The 20086-nt window shown below is 40.7% G+C and overlaps 1 protein-coding gene across 1 annotated transcript; it reads left to right on the forward strand.

Moving 5' to 3' along the window:
* The first annotated feature begins 2403 nt into the window (after window positions 1-2403).
* On the forward strand, window positions 2404-20086 carry LOC102233555 (collagen alpha-1(VIII) chain-like). The gene is made up of 4 exons (XM_014475401.2): window positions 2404-2448; window positions 4632-4772; window positions 15890-16187; window positions 16581-20086. Exons 3-4 carry the CDS (start codon window positions 15893-15895, stop codon window positions 18524-18526), a joined length of 2241 nt encoding a protein of 746 aa, XP_014330887.2. The 5' UTR covers window positions 2404-2448; window positions 4632-4772; window positions 15890-15892; the 3' UTR covers window positions 18527-20086.

Genomic DNA, 20086 nt, shown 5'->3' on the forward strand with positions numbered 1-20086 from the left:
TGCTGCCGTCCATTGAGCAATGGATTGTGAGACCACTTGTTACAGACTTGCATCCGAACACATACTTTAAATAATTTTTTCCAAACATCACGTAACATTAATATCGAATGAAATAAATTATGACAATACAATGTTCTGTCTGAAGGTTTTATATACTGCATAATCAGCTTTACTTTTACCTTTAAAATTACAGGCTTGTTTGTTTGTTTTTTTTTACTACAAAACGATTAAATAAACTACAGAAGAACTTATTTGCTTTGTTCTTTATATATACTTCTCAGCCATTTGATTCCAAGGACTTTGAGAAATTATTTTTACAAAAGACAAGAACTGCTGAGCTTAGGCACATCCTGAACAGCAGTGCAGGGTATTGCTCTACCGGAGGTACATTTGCTTATTTTTGTCTGTGCCACTCAAAACTGGCATACAAGTTCATTGACAGTTGGGCAAGCTCTTTATGCAATACTAATATTTTTGCACTGTGGTGCAAATATACCACATTGGCTGTGCAGGATCATATTTCCCTAATGCAAGGGAGTAAAAGGCATTCCAGGCTAACAAGATTTCATCCATGTCTACCAGAAACAGAAAGGCCAAAAGACTATTGAGGGTTTTTTTTATATACTTATAACTAAGAACATACTGTGGCTGGAAGGTAATGTATTTTTTTGTTGCCATTACAAACAATTATCCATCCCCCAAATGGGTACTTGCAGTTCATTCAGATAAATGACCTCAATGGAATGGATAGAGCAGTGCAAGTTAATACCAACACATCTTGTGTCAGTTTACATAAAAAAATTTTTTTAAAAATCATATCCAAAAGAGTTCCATTATATAAAGCTGGAATGCACGGCGGTCTGAATGAAATCTGTTCCCGACTGTGACAAACAGCAAAATGGTGCAAAACGGGCAATAATTCCTGGTCTGCTGAAGCTAGACTATTGCATCATGCTTGAAAAAACATTCAGGCAGAAAAAGGACCCACAGGATGGCCGCCCTACACACCGTTATGCGTCCACATTCCACATCTTGACATATTAACAACGCAGTGGGCACGGGCAGAGAAAGAAAAGGGCTCTTATGTGGAAGAGGCGGTCTGCGCCCGCTGTTTCTGCTTGCAGTGCAGACTCGATCACCACAGGAAATGTCGGTGAAGGTGGTTAGCGCCCTAACGACCCTTTTCCTGTGATATCACACGGAACTGGCGTGCCTTGGTTTTGCTCAGTAATTGGTCTGACATCACTAAAGGAAAACACGTGAAGGCAAAACGATTAATAAGTACTCTTAACGGAGCCCCAAACCAAAGTGGCTTTACCCCTATCGTGTTTTCATAAGCTGTCCTTCAAGGCCTGCTGGGTTGACCGGCTTGCCTACTGTAGAAGCAAATAATAATATGGATCTTTCTGAGTTACCCACCTCTTCGCAAGAACAGGTCTGGTGTTTGTGAGAAAGCTCTCTCGTCTTGTAATCCAGAACTTAGAGTGAAAGGAGCTGCTATAAAGGCCCTTTGGCAACACGGTTCTGTGATATGGCACCACATAACCCACCTACAGCGAGCCAGTGAAAACAGCCCAATGTGTTCTGAGACAAATGAAGTCGGCTTAGGCTCAGCTTAAAAATCTTTGCAATGGTTGATTTTAGTCCATTTGGCTAATAATTTCCCAGAGAGTTGGCATATTGAAACGTTGGTGGGAAGATAGAACATGTATTATTTCCCTGCTGAGTGGCTTTTGATGAATGGGAATTAAACAAAAAAATGTGTGTTCTCATTTTACTTGGTGATTATTATTCTTAGCAGCAGCAGTAACAGAAAACAGCACAAAAAATCTCAAATTAGTAAATGGCAATTTTTTAACATTTTTTAATTGATGTGAACTAAACTACCATCGCGTCTTTTAGACGTGATCTGCCTAGCTACATAAACGACCTTTTCTGATCTGACTTGTTTTTGCAAAAACGACTTTCAGTGTTAGCCTGCGTTACATCCATGTGCCTCTCACACACTCGCCGACTTTAATGATGGCCAGAAGAAAATGCATCGCCCACTCCTTTTATGGTTACTCTGCCAAACTGGCCGCCACAACTCTGACAGGAACATTCAACTTGTAACCCAAAACTTAAAGCAGCCTGCAAGACGAGAGGATTAGCAGCCAGACAGGGAAAAACTCCAGAGTGGCCAGGAGAGAAAGCGGCTCATCACTGCAGCAGCAATTGGTTGCAAAAACAAACAACAGCTCTGTCCCTGGAAGGACGTTTTATAGACGGCGATGACTGTTGTAGGACATTTACCGACGTGTGTTTTGACCGGGAACATAATAATCGCAGTTCGACCTCATCACATGCTCCACAGCTGTAGCTGATACTTTGTTTGCATTGTTTCATGTAATGACATCATGGAACTCCAGTCTGGACCTACATTGGTGGCAAACCTCTTTTATTCGACAGGTACTGCACACGCACCATGCACGACTTCAAGAAGCAGTTGTAAATTCTTTTCTGTTCGTCAGACCTACCTTAGCTTTCGAAAACAGCAATTTAGCAACAGAGAAATACGCCTGCTTTGTGACTCTACATTATTCTTAGGAAACCCGCCCATTTGCTGGTTTCTTTCCGTAAGCATACAGGCTCTAAATTGTTAGATAGTGCCAAAGATCCTAATCTAACTAACAACACAAAAAAAGTTGACGGTACAACATGAAACATGGATTTAAAGGAATATCTGAAGTTTTTTTTGGCCCTAAAATGTAAATAGTAGACTTATATGAACAGGGATTCAGGATGTGGACTGGTATGAGGTCAGTATTTCCAAGCAGCTCACTACTTGTTTCCTGCTGGGAAAACAGAATTAAATTCAACGTAATAGCAGCAGAGGTCATTTCGAAATTATTTTTTGCGGCATTTTAAGCAAAACTAACTCTAAATGCCGCTTTCTATCTGCTATGCCTGAATACGGGGTAAAGTTTTGGATTATTTGCTTAGAAATGACTTTTGAGTGCAAGGTTTTGCGCCGTGAAGCCAAATGTTTGAAGCCCATGAAATCAGCCAGGAGGAAAAAAAAAACCCAACGTGTTTTCTCTGAAAGCAGCTCCCGCATGAGAACGCCTGGCGGAACCAAAAATAGCAACCCAATCAAAAGAACGAGGAATTATTTTGTAAATGTGAACCAGCTGTTGGTAGTGTAAACGTTCGGTCCCCTGCCTCTGCTTGTTGCTTTGATGCAGAGAGAAGAATTTGGATGAAATCTAAAGAAACTTCAGATTTTCTTAAGTTACATTATGATTCAGTTTCTTTATTTATTCAAAAACTGACAGTTCATCTACAGACTAATTTGAATGTAGTTCATACATACAGTTTATTCTATTTTTTTTTTTAAAAAGACAACATTTTCCTTACAAATAGTTGCTTTTAACAAACATTCGTAGACTGGATGATTCTGTGGGTGCAACAAGAGCCCACATCATCAACCTTCACCACCGTGCTTTATTGTTTTCGTTCGTTCTTTTTTCTTTCCACTCCAATAAATCCTGCTTCCTAGATTTATTAGTTATTAGAAGTGCATTCATTTGAACCCCTGGCTGCTTTGTTTGTGCTTTTTGATTTTCATAGAAAGAGTGAAGAAGTGGATCCTAGCTTAGTTTTAAAGATTCCCTTTAATTTCCAAAGCACATTTGTTTTCGACAGCTTTTAAAAGAAGAAGATCCAAAATAACAATTCACACAAACACATAGAATAGTATCACACGCAGCTATTTTGAAGTGCCAACATATTCTTCTAGCATAAACATAGCTGTAAATATTATGAAATGTCAATTCTAGACTGCGATTCTAATATTCTGTAAACTTAAAAACACCTACCCTGCTGCCATAAATTAGCTTCAGCTAAATCGGCATCTATTGTGCTATCTACTTCAGGTTGCATTTGTGTTATATTTGTATGTGTGAAATTATAGTTTAAAATATATACAGTGTACAACATCCCACCAGCCAATACAGAACCGCCATTTATTGTCTTTGAAGCTGATTGGCTGTACTCCCAGGACCGGAAATAAAGAGAACTGTTTTATATTTTATAAGCATTTTTAGGAGTCTCAAAGATTCATAGATTTACTCTATTCATTATTCTAGGCTGTGGTACATAGCCTGGCATCTACACATATTCTATTAGCATACAGATGCTAAAAGCAAGGACTAATCTAAACTGTAACTGGTGGTCTCATATGTTTTTTTTTTAGAAAATTTTTAATTTGACCCAGCTGAGGTGTTCCTGATAGAGTGGGCTAGTTTTATGAAGTCTCGTGGATGTACTGCAGCAGCCACAAAAGCCTCCCTTCCCAGCTTGAATTTGACCTCAGCAAACGCTGGCTAACCAAAGTCGAACCCTGCCTTTAAATCTTCCTGCATGTGAAGAATGCACACAGAGGTCCAAGTCAAACGAATATCTTCCTCCTCACCGTGATATATAGTTGGTGCAGCTGGTTGGGTTTCCCTTTTCTTTTTTTTTTCTTTTTCCCATTTCCCCCCCCCCCCTTCTCCTCACTCTCCTTTGCTCAGCCTCTACTGCTGCAAACATAATGTTCCACTGGTGGTTTTCTCTTGTTTTCCCCTTACTTTTTACCCTTGCATGTACAGATCCAGCGCTTCTCGTCTCGCTGCGTGTTCTGCTCCACCCACCTGGAGATAAAAGCCAGAGATTTCACCCGAGCTGCTGGAAAGCGAACTCCTCGGAGCTCTACAGTACTCCCAGCTCCGCTGCTGCAGCCACAGTTAAAGGTAGGTCATCTGTCGCCACTTCCACTCATGGATGGGATTGTGCATTGTGGATGCTGTCAGTGGGACGTTTGATTCCTAGAAAACAAAGTTGTTGTTTTTTTTAGATTTTTCATGACTAAAAAGCAGTTCTGAAATCAAAGATCACACATTAAATCACACAGAGCCGACTAAGGAGGAAACGCTTTGTTGTGGAGGCTTTTGCATATCATACATGACATATTCCTTCATGCAGAGAGAAAAAGGAATGAAAGTCCAGGAGATCCACCTGGGAAGAATAACTCTGGATTGTGCTTGTTAAAATAAATGTGCTGTGCAGCAACTTGACAGGATTCGGCACAAGTTAATGGAGTAGCTTAACATTTTGGGATCTTTGCTTCGCACATCTGTCAGCAGCACTGCTGGAAAAATGTCGACTGGTTTCTGGTTTTTTAGCGGCGTTAAGAGGAATTTGATTTTCAAGGCAGACTGGAGGAAAACAATTGAAGTTGTGAGCGAAATTCTTTTTGCTTTTAGATGGTAAAACAGGATTTGTGGAATTTTAAAAAATCCAGCCTGAGTTCTGCTTCTTTTCCCTTCGCTGTTAAAACATCAGGCGGTTTTGGGCTTTACACTCTTATGGATAGTAAGGCATTTCTTTGACTCGATTTGGTTCCAGCAGAAGAACATGCTTTCCTATAATGAGCTTCACAGACTGTATGGTGTTATTAGTTTCTTAACTGCTTTTTAATGGAACATAAAAGCTCTGGATTTGTCATAAGATTGTAAGAAATGTTCTTTCAGGTCTTCACCAAGCCAAAAATTATCATATTAAAGGAAAAAAACTCTTATATTTCATAAACCGTTGGAGATCTTGTAGCTGCCAAGCAACTTGATTTTTAGGATTCACAAATAACGAGTTTTTCTTCTACTCCAGTAACAACATTGTGTTTCTTAAGATGCTTTCATCCTTGTTTTTTGGGGGGGGGTTTTTAGACTAAGTGAAGAACATTTGTTCCAGAGCACTAAACTCAATCCTTTTACATCGCTCTGTTTCCTTTTTGGAACAGAGCGCGAATCTGTGAAAAAATAAAACCCCTTTTCATCTCCAGCTCTCTACCAGACACCTAAAGGTTTCGGGTCAACACGGACTTTAATCTGTTAATGTCCTTACATAAATTCCATGTTCTATCTCAAGAAATGTAACCTCTCTACATGCTGCCGCCACCATGTGTCACCGGGTTAACTTTGTGCTCTTGATGATACTCAGTGTTGTTTTTGTGCCATTTGGAATTGTGAATGAAAAGTCTTTTCACAACGGCCTACCAACTTGATTCTTAGAATCCATCTAGGAAGTGGAAAGACCCTATTATCAAGAGGAAACATTTGATTTTGCGGGGAACTTGAAGGACGTTTGTCCAGTTTCCTTTTAGATCGGTGAAGGAATCGGTTAAAGCATGGCCACAGGCCCTGTGCGTTTCTGCGGCGCATCAGACTGCCTGAAGGTGGTTGCATTCCGTCGTCTGCAGCCCGAGTCCTGGCATCACACAAGCCCCAGCTTTCCAGCTTCTTATTAAACGCTGCCGCTCAGTAGGACTAAAAAGTCTTACATGCGAGTCCAAATAGTCAGAGAACAACCACCGGATGCAGATGAAAAGCTGTATGACGGGATTAGGAAAAACTATTTCTTTTCATTTTATAAATGAGCAAACCTACTGCTATTAGTGCAGTTACTGTGCTCAAGACGTAGATTTGAATATATATTTTTGAAATTTTGAAACGGGGTCGGCATTTGGGTCTCTGGCGGGGTTAGGGGAACCTGTGAGGCTGCCCAGCTGGTGTGATGGAGTTTGTGTGGGGCCTCAGTACGGGCTCCTAGCTGACAGGCTCTGTGTAGTTGTTTACTGTTATTATTCTTATTATTATGTTTTTATTTTTCTAACATATCATGTCCGGCAGCGTGTCACTGAGAGTTTCTACGCGAGTGTCAAGGTGAGACCCAATGGGTTTACTTTCACAAGCATTGCATTACTGCTTTCGCCATGATGCTCACTTAAACACTCTAAAAATATCTAAACTTGCAGAAAGAGAAAAAATTGAGATGAGATGAAAAACAATATGGAGAACGACATGAGATTTTAAAATTACTTTGAAGAAAACCTCAATAGACTTTATTCTGCTTTTTTGGGGATTTTTGCCACACACTCAACAAACCGTCTATTTTTTTTTAAACTTCAAACTTTAGGGCAGTATTTCAACTGTGCATGGTCAGCAGTTACCATTCCCAACGCTCAACATACCATTAGACATCCCACCATTGGTTGCTATGCCTCTAGCATCAGAAGCATCAGACCTGTTGTGCTTACTTATTGTTCATGTGTCGTCCTTCACTCTGTTGCCCTTTATCAGCTCTACTGAAAACCGAAAATGCCTCCAAAATGCCTAGCAGGCCCTCAGAAAGCTTGAGGGAAGATGAGGGGCAAAAAAGCTAAATTTAAAAAGTATCCAATAAATTTTATTTATTCATTATTTTATGCATCGCCCTGCGACAGCCCCACCTCTCGCCCGAAATGTTCGCTGGAGCTAGGCACCAACGCCCGTTCCAACACCCACTAGGGAGAAGGATGTCAAGAAAACGGATGGATTTTATTTATATCATAAAATCCAGTTTGTTTTTCAGTCACTGTTATAAAATATAAGTTAAAATAGTTCAAACATTATTTCTCATTGCTCATTTTATCGATTGGCTGCCAGTCAGGCTTACTTCACTCCTCAACCTAGCATAGCAGCTTGATAAACGGAATGGAAACGTCTCTGACAAGAAAAAGACCAAAGTTCTGCTATGGAAACCTTAAGAACTCCTAGCTGACTAAAATCAGAAGGTATGATGCAGCATTCATGACAAATGAATGTAATTATTATTGAATAGTGAAAAAGAGTGAGGAAAAAACGTTCTCGACGTTGATCTTTTATGTTTTGTAGCATTGTCTTTGGGATAACAAAGGGGGTCCCTGCCTGGATGCTAGGGGTCATGAGGGGTCATGACGTGGAAAAGCTTGTGTATCCAACAATATTTTCATATTCATATTCTGAAGTCAGTCTGATAAAGCTCTCTATCTGCTGTTTTCTACCCAGAGCAGCACCATGGCTATGTTCTTTAGGTTTAGCTCAGTGTTGCTAACCTTTTGGATTAACCAACATGTTGCTGTTGGGTTTTGATCACACTGTAATACATCCCTCCACAAGGCAACTAGTGTTTGTTGGAACGTCCTGCTGTGCAGACCCTGCACACAAAAATCCCAAGCGGCGCCCAAAACCCACCAATCCACCTGAGGGAATCCAACTCATACAGGTGTCACCAATCAGACGCCCATTACTGCTGGTCTGGAGAGCTTCACTCACACCGTCAGGCTGGATTGTTGATGTCCTCTGTTTGTGATTTCAGATTAAAATGTGGGAAATCTTTTTGGGGTGTTCGTGGTTTGGTTACGATTACATTGGAAAAGATGTGATTCATGCAACAAACGCCTCCCCAAACGAGAAACAAAGACGCAAAGATAATTTTTTTCCCACATTTTTTTCCCCTCAATTTAGATAACCATAGCCAGATGTTTTGTTTTAAAAAAAAAAAGTTGAGTAGAAGTAGGTCCTCGTATTGTCACCAAATGGTTGGAGAAAATACCGATCAGGCCTTGCTGGATAAAAACTCTTAATAGTTGGACCGTTGTAGGAACACAACATCAGTGTCACTTCATCACAAAGTTGCAAAAAGCCAAATAGAGATTGTTGTCAAGCGAAAACAATCTAAGTCTGTGCTTACTGATGTGTTGAGTGTTTTGTAGGCATGAAATTCTCGTAGTATAATGACTTATACCAGGGGTGTCAAACTCCAGTCCTCAAGGGCCACTGTCCTCCAGTTTTTAGATGTGCCACAGCTACAAAACACTGGAATGAAATGGCTTAATTACCTCCTTCTTGTGTAGATACGTTTTCCAGAGCCTTGCTAATGACCTAATTATTCTATTCAGGTGTGGTTCAGCAGAGACACATCTAAAAGTTGCAGGGCACCGGCCCTCCAGGACTGGAGTTTGACACCTGTGACTTATACCATAGTATATATTTACACTGACTTTTTACTGACTTTATAACCACACTGAGCTAATTGCTCTTGCTTAAAATGTAAAAGCAAGAATTAATCTCGACACTGCTAAACTAATATAATAACAGTTTTAACATTGATTTATTTAGATTTCCATGCAAAAATGTTGTGGTCTGTTTTATCAGCTTATTCTGCAAAACAGTTTCAAGAAGCTTCTGTGGCGTGAAAAACGACAAAAAAACGATTTTTTTTGTCGTTTTTTTAATTTAAGATATTCAAAATCTCCAGCCTACAAAGATGAAATACCTACTTGACACGCTATTGGCTGACCACTTTAAAACCAGGTACGCCTTTTACTTTCCTTGGTGTCGATTGGCTGTTTCCCCAAAGATCGGCAACAAAGAAGCTCCTGTGCCAGTGTTAGTGTTACGATTGCTTCTACTGAGCATATTACTGCAGCCTAAAGTATCTTTGGCGTTTGAACAATTCCAATAGTTATAAAGGTTTTTAGAGGCAGTTTCAGGTATTCCACAGTAGATCACCTTTAGACCTCCTTTGTCTATCATGATATCTTTCACTATACTCAAAAGAAATTCAAAGAAACTCTGTCTTTACAAACTGGGGCTATTTCTGCTGATGTTTTTCATAAAACCAGTGTGGACCAGCAAGCAAATTTCATGAGCTCCACATTTAGTCCACCTTGAGGCATTAGCTGTTTTGACTCGTATTCACACAGTTCAGGAAATATATTTCTGCAGTTTAAAAGCTCCAAATTCCCCAGCGGAGTCTGTGGTTTTGGGAAACATTATAAGATCTGGTTATTGGCCAAAACACTTTCATTGCTTGCAAAAATATTCATTCACTTGGAGGGTTTTTTTTTCTCACCCCCCCCCCCCCCCCCACTTATGAGTCATTGCAAATTTGAAAAATAGCTGAAAAAATGAGGAATGTGGCAAAAAACCCACCCTGCAAAAAAAAAAAATCTGATGGTCAAACTGAAGGCTCAGAAATGCAGACGCGCCTGGGATGCCGTTTCCTTCCTGCTGTGTGAGAAAGTGGAACATGTCATGAGAAATAAACTCTAATGTTCAAACCGGAGTGTGCAAAACTCTAAGCTGCTATTAACTTGCTATCCACAGACATTAGATACTCTGTTTTGACTAAATTCAAGGGCTAACAGGAAAACCTTTTTTCCAAATGATTTAAGTTTTTTTTTTTGGAGGAGGGGAGAGAGCCTGGGGTGAAAATCGTGGCTAGACGTTTGGTGACTTGTGGTTCTTAGCGCTCCAAGAGAAAAAGAGAAACTGCAAGGGAGACTGATGAACAGATAGAGAAACTGTCTGGTTTTCCTTTCTGCTTTCTTACTGACTTTTACTTTTTAAACTCTTGAGCTGAATATCTGGTCCAGGAGGCTCGGCTTTCTTAATGCAAAGAAACTGAGTACAGACGTGAACGAAAGTTGAACGAGAGGAAATCGACGTTGAATTTCAAGCGATGGAACCACTTTGTAGCCAACTATGAAGAGAGAAAAGGGAGAAAAGAGAAGCCGCTTGTGATGAACGTGGCTGTGGATTGTGGAAATAATAGCACAAATCTGGCCTTATTTGTTGGAATACTTGAGTATTTTTTACTATTGTCTTTCTGCCTGTTAGAAATAAATAAAACAATTCTAAAATGGACTTTGACGCCCTCTGCTGCAAGTTCAATATCATATCATATTAGAACGTCACAGTAGTTGGACACAAAGGTTTTGTCTTTTTTACACAGTGATGTTTTTCAAATGCATATTTCTGTTTAGTATGATGAAAGTGCCTTACAGATATTGAAAAATAAAATCGCTTTTCTCAGAAAATAGGATACAGCAGGGGATGAACAACAATAATAATAATAATATTTTTCAACTGGAAAAGGTGTGTTCTACACAGTCACATCCAGCAGACAATCATTGACACCCTGACTCTCCAGCATTTGAATATAAAGTTAAGTGTAAAAAAAAAAAAAAAAAGGTTTGACTGAAAATGATTATGATGTCACACAGTCATGGTCTCTCATGACTGCCATAGAAAGGAGAAGGTACTAAGCTGGCTCTTCAGAGTGCTGCGCTGAAATGTATAAATGGAAGGTTGAGTGGAGGGAAAACAAGTAGCTGAAACATGTTAAGCTTTAGATCTAAGGAAGTTACTGCCTACGTTCATAGGGACAAAACACCACAATGGAATTTGATCAAAGAAGCCATAGTTCATAGGGAACTTCTTCAAAGTATATAAACAGAAAGAAATCTATAAATCAGTCTGCGGCCAAGTTGTCGTAGAGGTAAAATAGATATTATTAGGGCTTAATTAGTAAAATGGCAGCAAATCTGCTTATTTCATAACTTCATAACCTTTGACCTTCTCTCCTCTGGTCTGTTTAACAGCTACAGTCTCAGATCAGCTCAGCCCTCCAGGACTGTCAGCAGCAGAAACAGTAACTTTATACCTGTTGGGGGAAAATATAGATTATATTTGCTTTGCATTGTCCCCACATGATGCCAATGATATAGTAGGATCCGATTAAATTCTTGATTAATATGGGTTGTTGCTTTGTTGTTGTTGTTCGGTGTTTTAAGATCTTGTTCAGTGTGCCCTTTTTTAACTTTGAGCTCCGGCCCCTCCAAAGGTCTCTGCACGGCCCTGAGTGCTTGACACACATTCCTGTATGTCATGTTGTGGAAAAAATGTATTGGCTGTAAGATGAAATCACTTAATCAGGCTTATTGTGCACAACACAGTGAGCTCACCCCAGAGTAATAGCTCTAAATGGGTTTTATACCAAGGAGAGGATGGGTCTGTATCGTTGAATAGTTGTAAATGACCCTGATACTGAGGAAATGGAAAGGACATCATTCCATGTAGTTTATATTGGCGTAGCAGGTAAGTCCACAAAAATAGACAAGGAATAGTAACAGCTATCCACTAACTTTGTGGAGATGTGCTTGGAAGCTGAAGACTGAAGGATTAGCTCTGTCATGATGGGTTCCAGTTTCCTAACCCACATGCAGAACACCAGGAGAACAGGAAATCAGATAAATAAAGTTCTTTTAAACGATATGAAAAGGTTGAATGAGTGGGTCTGGTCCTTGGGGTAGGCACACGGGATCGTCTGCACACTGAAGAGCAGCAAAGGGAGATGATGAGTTTGAGGTTTTCTGAAAAGGGAACTTTGAGAGAAATTGGACCGATCTTATTTGAGGTGAAGATAACTTCCAACGGGAAGACGGGAAACTGCGGGTTTGTGGTTTTGGTCTCTTTGTGGGTGTCTTTGAGATTTTCCAGGTTCCGGAGAGAGGTCTCGGCTGAGTAAGTTCTGGGTTGATGACGTGGAGGCTGCGGTGGAGGGCGGACAGGTAAGTTCAGGCATGGAGGAAGACAGAGGAGCAATCCGACTGCCAGCTGGGAAACCCAGGAGCGGTTTAAGGTTAGTCTGCAGGGGCGAAGATGGAGCTCGGGCAACCAGTGGGTAACTATCCACGGCGTCACGAAGGAGATAATCCAAAAAGCCAGGACTAGGGCTTCACAGGGAAGCACCTGAGAGAGAGGCAACACGAGTCGATTACTAGAAGTACTTCTTGGGGAAATCACAAAGAGCTGGACAGGCTCAGAGTACCATTACTGGCAAACACTCAGGTGACGAGGTGCTGGCAGTCTGCTCCTCTTAAGCTCCAGGATGATTGGATGAAGAATCACAGATGCACTGGCAGAATCAGCGGGTACGCCCCTCCAGGTGTGAAGCCTCTAACACCATCTGGTGGATGAAGGATGAAGCAGCAGGCGAACAGAAAAAAAACCCACAAAGAAAACCAAAAAATCCCGGTTCCCAACAAGCTCCAGCCTTGATCCTGACAGTCCTGTCCTGTCCTGTCATGCTAAAATCTCTGGGTCTGTAATGCATTTCCCATCTAACAGATGTTTCCTATTGCTTTCTTAGCTATGTCATTCTATTGGAAACTGACTGACACAGTATGAAATAAGTTTGCTAACCAAATAACAAGCAGAGTGATTATTTTGTGTCAGTTTAGTTGCATTTCTTGGTTGTTTTGAAACGCAATATCTGGCACAAAATCAGCAAATTCTGCTTGTAAATTGACTTTATAAAGCAAAAAATATACCCAAAAAACACATTTTTATCTGGGAAAATATTGCCAATATATTGTAAAACAGTTGGAACAATTCCACCACTGCAATAAAAACCATTGACCAAACACAAATGTCCTCAATATCCATGATACAGAAAAGACAGCGATAACCTTATTGTTTACATTTCTAGGTCCGGGCATTAGTTTTATTGAAATATCTACCTACCTTATGTGCAAATAAGCTATGTACTCATTGAAGGTTGATGTCAACTGAGATTGTGTAAGACCAACTATAAAAAAACAGGGTTCCTAAATTACTAATGAAGCGTCAGATTTAAGGAGTGGTGGAAATGTTTAAAAATATAGCCACTCTCTGTGTGATGCAAACCAGAGATAAAGTTCAGCTGTATGATTAAGATGTTTCCATTATTTTCCATCCTGCATAATCAAGCGCTGACATGTAATAGTTTGATAATTTGATGCTTATCAGAGTTCCATTCTGTGGTGGAAACACATGGATTGCTGCTCTTTACTCTGTCTGGGAACCAAAAGATGATTGGTGATACGGACTTTCTCTAATCCAGCCACTTTTATTATAGGTAATTATTATCAAACTCTAGCCAACTAAAACTTAACTCATATCAGTGGGATATATGTTATTGTTGCTCAGCTGAAAAAGATCATCACCAAACAGAACAACTTGCGTTTTTCATATCTGCTAAGACAGTCCAATTATATGCTATATTCTTGGAGTATGTTGAGCCCCTTAGCGCCAGTTGAACCCTGTTATTTCACCCCATCTTACCTGACTACTCAGGGCTTCCTCTACGTGTAATCAATCGTCATAGAAAAATAAAAGCCACCACACCTTCCGAATGAACACCGGCAGGTCCTGCCTGCCTGCGACTCTGGCTGCTGTGTGCTGCGCTGCTCCCAGAAGTGAAGGAAAACTAGAGAAGGTAGTCTGAAGAAGTAGAGAGAGATAAAAGGTGTAGAAAGGTGCCAAAGGAAGGTTAACTTGAGTGTATTTTTAGTTCAAGCCTGTGAAACGACCCTAATGTTTAACGTAAGTTGCACTTGAACGACAGTAATGTTCTTCCGTAATATAGTTTGGCTTTTATGCTAATATTTCAGATTTTGAAGACTTCCTGTTTGCCCCCATCCACCCAACTCAATCTGGTTTCTTCAACATGACAATAGATTTGTGCTCCTTAAACAGAAACTGCTTACCAACCTGTGTTTAAGATACTTGTATTGGTTTGTTCTTGTGTGGTTTTTTTTTATGCATATTGCCTGTAGATCATAAAGACTAGTGTGTGCTGATTGTTGCCCTGTTGCCTCACGAAACGTGTTCACCAGTCACCCACAGGAGATAAAGACAGCTTGTTTGAGTCCAAGAGCTTTGGACTACAGCTGTGATCAGTTAAGTGTCTCATTGTGTAACATCCTCTTGAATTTAAAAGCTCAGAGCTTACGGATCACTCTCTGGTTTGAAAAGGACGCTTGGCTAGATATTTCATGCAACTGTGCGCTTTTTGGCAACATGAAAAACATCATTAACTGTGATATTAAGTTGCATAGTCACTTTTGTGACCCAGCAAGGTGTTTTGTGGGTCAAATATATGCTTTACATCCGTGTGATATGTGTGAACACGTTTATCTATAAGAGCTGGCATGTTTTTGTCAGTTAATCTGACATTTCTAACCGTGTCGCCCGACTGGTCGAGTCATTTTAATGTGAGTTTGCGTTCAGGAGTGAGTGACATGATTAACAATAGCAACATTTACAAACTCTTCTCACATGATCAAATAGGACATCAGCTCTAACCACATCGTTCCTAAGCTCACATCAGTTCCATGTCCATAGGACAAAAGTATAATAATTTTTTTTTTTAAATGAAGTACATACAAAATATGAAAATAAAAAAAAAAATTTAATAAGACAAAATGGAAAATTTAATCATAGTGATAATGTTAATGTTGATTATGTTGAAATATTAATCTATATGACAATATATTATCAAATAAGTTGGTCAAATAAATTTTTTTATTTATTTCTTGGATGCAAAAACTGGCACATTAAAAACTTAATTGAGGCATTTATTTATTTCTACCGTTATTCCAACTTTTGACAGGATTAGTCCTCCGAACCTACTGCTGCCAATATGCAACATAATATTATTAGAAAAAAAAATTTACTTTAATAAATTCTGCTAACATCCTCAAATGCTCCTGAGGGGAAGGGCAAGGTGGGCGTTTTTTGTGAGTGCCTTCAAATTTTACCAATCATATAAATGTCTGTGACGAAAATAATAAGGGAAATAAGATGTACTTTCTATCAGAACGGACTTCATAATATTTGCTAAACATGTACAATCACAAAAAAATAAAGCCCTCATCCATCTATTATTCAGAAGTGTCCATGAAGAGGATCTTGCACAGGAACCTGTCATCCTCAGTGCTGGTTACTTTTTCTCTATTATGGTGATTGTGTATTTTAAATACTTGCTTCGCGGATATGTAAGCAAATCTTACTAAAATTAGAGCAGCAATCCACATTCTTTGATCTCCATAGCTCAGCTTCATTCTAAATAAACGCTAAAGCCGGAGAGAAAACATGCATTCATGTTTATCTCACAGAGCACTCTTGGCATCACTTCGCGGATTCCTCAAGCGCAACCATGTTAAAATGATTAAAGATCATGTTCACCAATTCACAGCATTAATTAGATTATTTTATGTGTGTATGCATTGTCTAAATCCTCCAGGTACACGAGCAAAAAGGGGAATTCACATCCTTTCTTTTTGTTTGACCCTTGTGGTGCTAATAGCACCTGCTACGTGTTACAACAAATTTTTGTGCAAAATAGAATTTGTTTTTATTTGAAGAAAAAAAAAGACCTGTCCTTTTTTCCTCTTTCTCCACAGAAAATGATGGCTGTTCCTCTCCATTTCTTCTGCCATGTTGTCTTTCTACTCCAGCCGTATGTAATGAACACAGCTCATGGGGGAGCATATTACGGACCAAAGCAGCCGCCTCAGCAGCAGCCTCAGCCCATCCCGCAGTACAGCGATGACTTCCCTCAGCAGCAGTTCCTGGGGAACGAGATGCCACATTCACCTTTCAGCAAAGGGATCCCGTCGCTGTCCCAGCATGGAAAAGACGCTCCACAACTGCCGTTGCCTTTGCAAATTGGAAAAATGAGGCCATTGACAAAAGGCAAAGGTGATGTTTTACACTAAATAAACAGAAATGACTCCATTGACAGGGAAGCTTTATCCTTTTTTAACAATATACTAGACAGAATCTTAGTAAAGTAGCGTGTGGTGTTCCACAAGGTTTGGTATTGGGACATCAGTTATTTATTCATCCATCCATTTTTCAATTGGTGTATTGGTAGTGTGTACACACCACACACACACATCTCATGGCTATTTGCTTGATTTTGGGTTTATTTTTAAAAGTTAATTCACATTAAAATCAAGAAATTACCATATTCCAAATAATGACACAAATTGTGGTGGTCTACTAATATTTAATAAAATATATTGTAGTCATTCATTTATTTATTCGATCATTACATCATGATCATGTATGTCTGTTTTCACTTCTTCACAGGACAAACCTTCCCAAGGGGATCTAAAGGTCCTCTTCCTGTTCCTGGTGGGAAAGGTTTCACAGACGGACCTCAAGGCATTGAAGGCCCCCCTGGACCAGTGGGCCCACCAGGTCCACAAGGCCCCCCTGGGCTTCCAGGAGAGGGGATTCCTGGATCACCAGGAAAGCCAGGTCCCCCGGGTTCTCAGGGATACAGGGGAAATGGAAAACCTGGAATGCCCGGATTACCTGGAAAACCTGGAGGCCTTGGATTACCAGGAGCCAAAGGGGATCTTGGACCAATTGGTGGTCAGGGGCCAACAGGAATTCCTGGGCCTCCAGGACTCCCAGGTCCCACTGGACTCCCTGGAATTTCAAAATCAGGAGGCCAGGGGTTACCAGGACTGCCAGGGCAACCAGGAGAACCTGGACAAAATGGTCCACCTGGATTTCCTGGTCCTCCAGGTCTAAAAGGCGATAAAGGGCTTGGTCTGCCTGGTTTACCAGGTGTGAATGGACCAGGTGGGACACCTGGTCCACCTGGACAAGTGGGCCTCCCTGGTAATGGCAAACCTGGTCTGAATGGTGTACCTGGACAACCAGGATTTCCAGGAAAACCAGGTCCTCCTGGAGAAGCAGGGCTTGTAGGAGCACCAGGTCAAAGAGGGCAACCAGGACTTCCAGGCGTACCAGGAATAGGAAAACCAGGAAAAGATGGTGTTAGAGGGTTACCAGGGTTCTCTGGAGGAAAAGGTGAACTAGGGCCTCCTGGTTTAATTGGACCACCAGGCTTGCCAGGTTATGGTAAAACAGGATTTCCAGGGCCTAAGGGTCACAAGGGACATGCTGGTCTTCCAGGACAACCAGGCCCAAGAGGTGACAAAGGTCAAGTAGGTCAACCTGGAATTATTGGTCTAACTGGTTTGACAGGAATACCCGGGGCACCAGGGCCCACTGGGCCTCCTGGTAGTATTGGCTTCCCAGGACAGAAGGGAGAAGATGGCACATTTGGCCCTAGAGGAAATCCTGGAATGAAAGGTGAAACTGGACCTCCTGGTCTTTCAGGACAGCCAGGTAGGCCAGGAGAGGGTGGACAACCTGGACAAAGAGGATTCCAAGGGCCAATAGGGCCAAAAGGAGAAGCTGGGGCTAGAGGTTTACCTGGTGCCCCTGGTGCTGCAGGATTACAAGGACCAAGAGGAGAGGGAGGAGAGTCTGGAAACAAGGGCCAACCAGGTCCACAGGGGATCCCTGGACTTACAGGACCAGGGGGACCAATTGGACCTCCTGGTCATTCAGGACAAAAAGGTGAAACAGGACCAACAGGTAACCCTGGTTATCCTGGTAATGGGGCCCCAGGAACCCCTGGTCAAATTGGTCCTCAAGGAAACCCTGGTCCCAGTGGTCCTCCTGGACTTACTGGACAACCCGGCCCTCCAGGTCCTCCCGGCCCTCCAGGAATACCTGCTGAATCTCCTGACATTATTCAATTCCTCCCTCACACAGGCCCCTACAATGGACAAGTTTACAAAAAGCCAGGCAATGGAGTCGAGATTAGAGGAACCAAGCAGCAGATTCCTGCATTCACCGCAAAACTGACCAATCCATTCCCTCTAGTAGGTTCACCAATCACATTTGACAAACTTCTCCACAACGAAAATCAGGACTACAATCCACAAAATGGTATTTTTACATGTAGTGTACCAGGAATCTATTATTTTGCTTACCACGTCCACTGCAAGGGAGGCAACGTTTGGGTGGCGCTGATGAAGAACAGTGAGTCAGTAATGTACACTTACGACGAGTACAAAAAGGGTTTGCTTGATCAGGCTTCAGGAAGCGCTGTACTCCCGTTGAGAAAAGGAGACACTGTTCATGTAGAGCTTCCATCAGACCAGGCAGCAGGACTTTATGCTGGTCAGTATGTCCATTCCACATTTTCTGGATACTTACTGTACTTGATGTAATAAGTAGAGGCCATTGTCATACATTGAAAGGGAAAAGTAAGCAAGACTCAGTGTTTGTAGGCCAAGATTAGGGAATATACGTAGGAAAAACTCAGTGCTTCCGGGTGTCAGTTGCCTAGAGTAGAAAAGGTCATAGGGTACTACATTGTTGGCTGCATAAACAGACATGGATACAGACCAAACTTATTTTATTGTATACCTTTTGAAGCGGAAAGAAGACAACAATGGACAATGACGTCAATTGTAAGGACTGGCAGCCCTCTGTGCATTTGCGGGTCTGTAGCAAACAGTTTTTTCAAGGTTAGCAAACTTAACATTTGTAAACTTCATAAGTAAGTAAGTCTAGTAAGATGCAATGAAATATTAGACAATGCATGTGTAATAATTAGTAACTATCCAAAAAATGCCCCACCATCATGTAGCCTGTACAAAAAATATTGGTAACCATCTAGACATCTGATTGCCCTTAAGTCTGCTCTGGTGGAAGGAAAGTGCTGTTAATGACGTAATGGTATAAATATTGTGGCGTGAATTCAGGCAAAGATGGTGATTTGATCGAATCAGCAAGCATGTCAGGAGGGAGAAAGTATGGGTCGGTTTCTAAGTGCTAGCTCTTTCCAACTTTTATAAATACCTCTGTCTAGAAGCCCCAACCAGGCCTGTTACGTCCACAGACAAATTAGCTCGACTTGAACAAGTAGAAGTTGTACTTGTACTGGCAAAACAGCTTGGGAAACAATTTCAGTCACTCCCTTCAATTTCCTAGTCTCTCACTTCCGACGTCCATCACGGTGCCTCAGTGTGATCAGGTGACATATTTACAAAGGGTCAATATATTTTGGTGCAACTAACATTGGTTTCACTTTTACATATTTAAAGCAAGACGTGATAGCAACATGCTACCCTGAGTTATTAGTTGCCATATGCACATAATTTGCTGCAAACCTGTTCACCTAAATAACTGGTTAGCATTGCTTTATTCATTTTACTGTATTCTGTGCACATTAAGAACATAAAGCCATTCATTTATTCACAATTATACTGTCGACATATGTATTTTCCGTTGTTTATCATTTCTGTATGTTTTGTATATTACTTGGCACATGAGGCTGGTAAAATATTAGTTTGGTTCAGTATTATATAAAGACATCAAACTGCATCTACATCCACAAATTGACCAATTTTCCTACGTGTTATTGCGCTCTGTTTTTCTTGTCATCATAATGATGATTATAAAGTTTCTTTAATTTATTTTTTTTTTTTTCCAACTACTACTGATTACTTGAATTTGCTTTATTTGTTGAGTGGGAAAAAATATGTATTTACTTCAAAAAACTCGACAGAAACGATGTGTAAGGCCAAACAAAAAAAAATAAATAAATCTATTCAAAGATACATTTTTAAAGCAAAACCTGCCAGTTTTTCTTCCTGCCTTCAAATGATGCGGAATCAAATTCTTTTGTATATTTCTGTATACTTAAAGTGCTTCCAAAACATGTGAATTTTCTTGTTTTCCTCTAAACCGTGTCAGCGGAAGAATAAAGCTTTTGTTTCGCTCTA

This window comes from Xiphophorus maculatus, chromosome 24 (assembly GCF_002775205.1).
Source record: "Xiphophorus maculatus strain JP 163 A chromosome 24, X_maculatus-5.0-male, whole genome shotgun sequence".
Taxonomy (NCBI): Eukaryota; Metazoa; Chordata; class Actinopteri; order Cyprinodontiformes; family Poeciliidae; genus Xiphophorus; species Xiphophorus maculatus.

What these genes read in the sequence shown, in the direction of transcription:
- LOC102233555 (XM_014475401.2), top strand. Translation starts at nt 15,893, where the DNA reads ATGATGGCTGTTCCTCTCCATTTCTTCTGCCATGTTGTCTTTCTACTC. An exon ending in GCCATTGACAAAAGGCAAAG is followed by an intron (nt 16,188 to 16,580) that starts GTGATGTTTTAC and finishes ACTTCTTCACAG; the next exon opens with GACAAACCTTCCCAAGGGGA.